Source organism: Acipenser ruthenus, chromosome 1, assembly GCF_902713425.1.
Source record: "Acipenser ruthenus chromosome 1, fAciRut3.2 maternal haplotype, whole genome shotgun sequence".
Taxonomy (NCBI): domain Eukaryota; kingdom Metazoa; phylum Chordata; class Actinopteri; order Acipenseriformes; family Acipenseridae; genus Acipenser; species Acipenser ruthenus.
In genome coordinates, this window is record NC_081189.1 from 1,411,501 (window position 1) to 1,417,500 (window position 6,000).

General features: G+C 39.1%; 1 protein-coding gene across 11 annotated transcripts in view; it reads right to left on the bottom strand.

The window, feature by feature from the left end:
- LOC131737435 (CUGBP Elav-like family member 4) overlaps positions 1-6,000 on the bottom strand; it is a 233,479-nt gene that overhangs the window by 226,971 nt on the left and 508 nt on the right. For all 11 annotated transcript variants that reach the window (XR_009329045.1, XM_059026421.1, XM_059026392.1 and 8 more), the window contains exon 1: positions 5,979-6,000. This exon is cut by the window's right edge. Coding sequence is in view for 10 of the 11 variants with exons in the window: in XM_059026421.1 (XP_058882404.1) it covers positions 5,979-6,000 (22 nt within the window). In the remaining variant the exon portion in view is untranslated. The remainder of the gene's footprint in view (positions 1-5,978) is intronic.

A 6,000-nucleotide genomic window follows, 5' to 3' on the forward strand; every position in this document is an offset into this window, starting at 1 on the left:
TTGTTTTGTACGTATTACTTTTCTTACAGTAATATGTTCTGTGTGCTTCTCTGTTGTGTTTCTGTGTAGATTAATTACCATGATCTACTCCAGAAATGATTTCAGGCAGAAGCAGTATGAAAGCAGGCTTCTTTTTAGTATCCCTGGTATTGTGGTTTCTGCACAATAAACAAAGTGGCAAAAGACACATTTTCATAAAGTAACATCATCACTGTGGTTTACTTCTGACTTTTTTTTTAGATGTACGCAAGTGAAAACTCACATTTAACTTAAACTCTTCAAAATGTTTTAGAAAAGGGGGCACTGTACTAAGATAAAACACCTGACCATTTGGGGTTTTGTTTATTACAGTCCTCATAACAGAAAATACTAGGATCACAACAAAACAAAACGTTGATCGCTATGCTTAACATGTGCCTTGCAAGTTGGGCCAGTGTTTGAAAAGCGTGAAGCACACCTCCATCTGTATCCCGATTCTGACTCGCTTTCCAGATCTGAAGCAGCACGTTGTTGAGTCTGTTTGTTTAATGTTAATCCCTACTGTCCCACACATCACTTGTCATTTTAGAAAATTTCACGCAAATTCTGGCAATGTGGTAAATCGGTGCAAGGCAAAACACGCTATGATAATTGTTTCAAATATTTATCAACTATGTAATTATTATTATTATTATTTGTTTATTTAGCAGATGCCTTTATCCAAGGCGACTTACAGAGACTAGGGTGTGTGAACTATGCATCAGCTGCAGAGTCACTTACAGCTACGTCTCACCTGAAAGACGGAGCACAAGGAGGTTAAGTGACTTGCTCAGGGCCACACAATGAGTCAGTGGCTGAGGTGGGATTTGAACCGGGGACCTCCTGGTTACAAGCCCTTTTCTTTAACCACTGGACCACACAGCCTCCACTGACGTGGATTTTTGCCTTCAAATTCATGTGCAGCAATGGTCGTTCGAATATTCAGATAGTTTCTCCGCCGCACTAAAGAAAATAATTATTACTTCATAATAACGATAATTACTCCACACCGCTGTTTTTACGTTGCACTGCTAAGGTCTTCTCTCATTGATCAACGAATGAGCACTGACACAAAGTGAAATGGGCGGAGATTTGTGACGCATGCCAAAATGAATCTGATTAGAATGAAAGCTTGGCCAATCACCATGCAGTGATTATACTGACGTTAATGGTGTGGCCAATAGCAGCTATCAGAAACAGAAGCAGTGTGAGGAAACAGCATGCAAGCAGCACAAACTGTGCTGAATGAAAGTGCATTTGAGAAACACTGTGCTAGTGGACTGTGTGAGTGGATGGAATGCATCTGCGTTGGATGAAAAGCAGATTAAATAAGTCCCGGTACCCAGTACTGGCATTAAAATAAGTCCCGGTACAGAGTACCTGTGAGTACCGGCAGAATTTCACCCCTGCTGTGCCTTAACAGAAAATGAATGACAAATCATACTACAAAAGAAAGAAAAACACTTTGATAACTATGAACGGCAAAAACAAGTTCTGTTATTTATTTATGTTATTTAGTTATTTACTTATGCTGTGTCAGCTATATTTAAATAAAATACTGTAAAGCCATAAATATTTGCGACCAAAATATTTGGCGAATCACACCCATAAAACCTATTTTGCTCCAGAAATGTTGGCTACCTGTTGCACTGGTAGTAGTATATTACTTCATTATATGTACAGCACTAAGATATTCGTGGCAATAAAAGGCTTGCAAATATTTATGGCTTTATAGTATATGAAGTCATATTTGCTATCCAACCTCGCCTCCCTTATTGTTTTGACTGACTCATATATTAAATATATCCTGCAGACTCAGCTCACTCTGTAAAATTAAATGCCCCTCGGGAAGACTGTTGTTAACGACAGGCTTCGGGCATTATAGCCCCCTGTTGGTAACAATAGTCTTCCCTTGGAGCAATAATTTTCCACTATGGCCCTCCTCACTACTCCTCTCTCTCTACATATATAACACGCAGGTTCAAAGGCAGGTGGAAACTGAAACTGAATGCAGGGACTGTTCTGTCACATCTGTTTCATGATAAAGTAGCACAGCGGTGCACAGAAGGCTAAATGAGACTAAGGCCTCCATTAAATTGTACTGCATTAAAATGACTAACAAAATGAATTAGAAGAAACGTTTTACTTGTTTTCCAGGAAATTCCACCAATAGCATTGTCATTGGGTGCCATGGCTCCTGCCAAAAGCTGTCATTTTAAAGGATGCTACGTGTAATTGCAGATGCTGCTTCTGCTATTGTCTATGCATGGCACACTGTATCCGATTGCATCTGATCTAATGTCAACTCACGATGCAGAATTCTGAATGCCTCCAGTTACGGCCTCACCTTATACCACACATTGATTTTTGCAATATTTCCATACGTGAAAGAAATATTTGATTAAATATTCATGCCTGTCCTCCAACGCAGAGATTTGTAAATATTTTAAATGTATTACATCCATAACTTTAAGCACTAGATCACGTGATTTATAGCCATACTAAAAATAAGCTAAGTAATAAGCTTAGACAAACGTTTTGACGTGCAACTTAAGTTTCATGCCATAAAACCATTAATTTGTGACCTGCTGCCTAAGCAAAGTCAATGGAATAAAAAAACATCTATACCAATAGAGAACATTCATTACAAAGCATGCAATGACACAGCTTGACATCGTACACACACGCACTGCAGTTACTTACTCCAGGATCTGAATTCTGAGCAGATGAACACATAAAGGGGTTGCGTTCGATAGGGCTGCTCATAGTCTAACCTATGCTTTCACAGAGAGACCCCGGTTGGCACTAATATTGGACTCCCTGATGTTACCTTGAGCTCATTGGGATCTGTGAAACCACCCCTGAGAGTGTAAACTTAAGCCAAGTGTTAAACTTTTATAATTTTGCCTGAGCCGTTGTCAGCGATGTGCATGTCAAATCAAGACATCCTGCTGAAGTGCATCTAACACTCTTAAATTACAGTAACATGTGTTACACCATTCTGTACAGCCAGACATGTAGCTTGATTTCTTTAGCAGATAAAGACATTTTTAGGCATGGGATTTTAGGTCCATCACAATATACAACATCAGCTTAATCAGTAAACATCCATAATGTCAAAGACGGACTCATTAGTTAGAAGGGAAACCATGAAAAGGAAACATAGACAAACACTTTGGTTACTGACGAAGGCAAGTTTCAGCTAATCTAGCAAACACCAAAGTCAGCAATTACTGTATTAAGATTGGTTTATTTTATGAATGCAATGTCTTTTATGGAGTGTTAAAAATGTCACCTAAGCATCGCATAAACAAACAAACAAACAAATAAACAGCATACATTCTGAACTTCTATAATTTGGATTTTTCTGAATGCAATGTTTGTTACTACGCACTGTGCTGGAAGGTCTCCATAGAAAAAGTATCTACGAGTGAGTGAATAAATAACTAGCATGCAGTCTGATATAATGTGCATCCGACATGTTTAGCACACTGAACGTGATCTACTGTAAACAGGTTGTGCTTCACAACACTATTCAATATGCACGCCAAGACATGCCAATCATTTTTTGGGCTGTCTTGTTTAGTCCTCAGAAGGATACAGTGGTTTCTGATATTATCCAATTTTCTACAGCGTATAATTTGTTTTATATCCTGCACCTTGACAGTGTCCCAGAATTACAAGACCTACAAATATCAACATCACTATGAACTTGTAGTTTTACTGTTTTATTTTGCGCATACCTGGATTTTCTTAAAAAGCACACTGCATGTATTTGTTTCTTCGACTCAGATTATCTAACAGGTAAGAAAAACAAATTCAAGCTTGGAGACCAGCTCTCCACTTGCCCACATAGTGGGTGTAACACATTCAGCAGCAGTGCCAGTCTCACCATTTCCCCGTAACCCGTAATCCATGCCCATCCACTGCTTGGCACCAAGGTGCTGATTGGCATTGCATTAGTACCAGCTGGGGTAGGTGTTTTCATACCAGGGCACCTGAACTCCTTTGTCTGCCCTGCCACTACAACCAACACATGGAAAAATGGGAAAACGGCTTATTACGAATTGAATGGAACACGTCTACAAAATGACCGGCAATCCACTGTACTGAACCTAAAGAATAAAAAAACGGGTTTTTTTGTTGCTGTTTTTTTTTTATATTCTAAATCATATCGGAGGCACAATAAGAGATAACTGTTTGTGTTACAGTAGGGTACGGTGATATGCATTTTCTATAGAGGCATTCTTTTCAGAGAACTACCCTATGCATGAGTATATAGCCTGTAGGCAGATGCATGTATCCATAATGTACAGCTGAATCACTTCAACGGAATGGCATGCTATAGTGTATTCATGTTTGCATATTGTACAGGAGTGTGTGAGAACAATTTCTGATACAAAGCAGTATTTTCTCTGCAAGCCTCCCAACCTGCTTTTCAATAATGCAAGTCCCATTACTGGCTAATTAAAAAGACTTTCATAGTAGATATCTGGAGCGGTGTTTCAAAGCTCCCGAGTCTCTTTGTATGTTTGCTCCAGCTGGCTGCGTTCGACTACAGGGGCTATATTTCATATGAAATGTGATTAACCATAAAACATACAGATGACCTTTGCACTGTGCACGGGACCCAGTCTTTTGATAATGTGGGTCTGGTATTAATAAAACATAACCCCTGTGCACTATGTTTTAGTGTCAGGTTGTTTAAAGAGGGTGTCTAATGTGTTGCAGGCAGGGTCCATGAAAACTCCCATGAAATATGAAATGATTGTAAATAACATTGCACTGCCAGCCTGATAAAGACGTCTTGTATAGCATGCCCGTGTGCAGCATGCCTGCTGTATTTATAATGGAAAGGACAGATGCTTGTCTTGTGTTCCTAAACCACTGCTCGAATCCCACTCTCTGTATCTCTCTCTCAACGCTGATACAACACACAACTCTGAGAAACACAGCTGATAAGAATCAACCCATTCTGTGGTACCTGCATCTTATAAGATCTGGGAAAGAAAATGGGTATTTTTTATTATCCTGTGGTTACATTTAGGTCCCTGATAAAATGGTAGGACTCAGACCTTTATAATACAGCAGGATAGGGTCCTGAACTACAATCCTGGCTGCCAAATGGATAGCTGATGCCTTAGAACTCAGTACGTAAAAGACACAGCATGTACATGTATTATACAACAGTATAAGTTCACCTTCGGCACATTCAAATCTGTCTATCCAGATGTCCCCAATTCCTGCAAAACCTCTCTTGGATGACAACTCACTGGTAGTGTTCAAAGGCAGACTGGTTACAGACACACACACACACACACACACACACACACACACACACAGAGAGAGGAAGGTATTCTTCAGTCTGAATCTCTACAAAGTGCAGCAATCATCAGCACCGCAACATTAAAGTGCGTCCTGGGGGTCCTGATGCAACCTCCCCTGACAATCTGCAATCTATGGGCTAAATCTGATACCCTACATAAACTGCATTGTACACTGTAGCTTGCTATATCCATATACTTTAAATTTGAATACCCTATATAAACTGCATTGTACACTGTAGCTTGCTATATCCATACTTTAAATTTGAATACACTGTATAAACAGCTTTGTGTAGCCTACTATATCTGTAAACTTAAATATAAATAACACTACACAAAGTCTACTATAGCAACACACACACTATATATAATCTCATAGCCATAGATAGTCTATCAAAGTCATAAAGCACAACTTGATCCCTCACTCTTCTCATAAAATATTAGTAGTTGTAGCTAAAACAAGTACTACAACAACAACAATAATAATAATAATAATAATAATAATAATAATAATAATAATAATAATAATAATAATAATAATAATAATAATCCGACAGCTACAGCACACACACACACGGTTCTTTCTCTCTGCGCTGCAGGCAGGGATGCGTTGCGGAGCTCCCCGCGGTCACCCACCTTTGTGCATGCCGGTGAACCT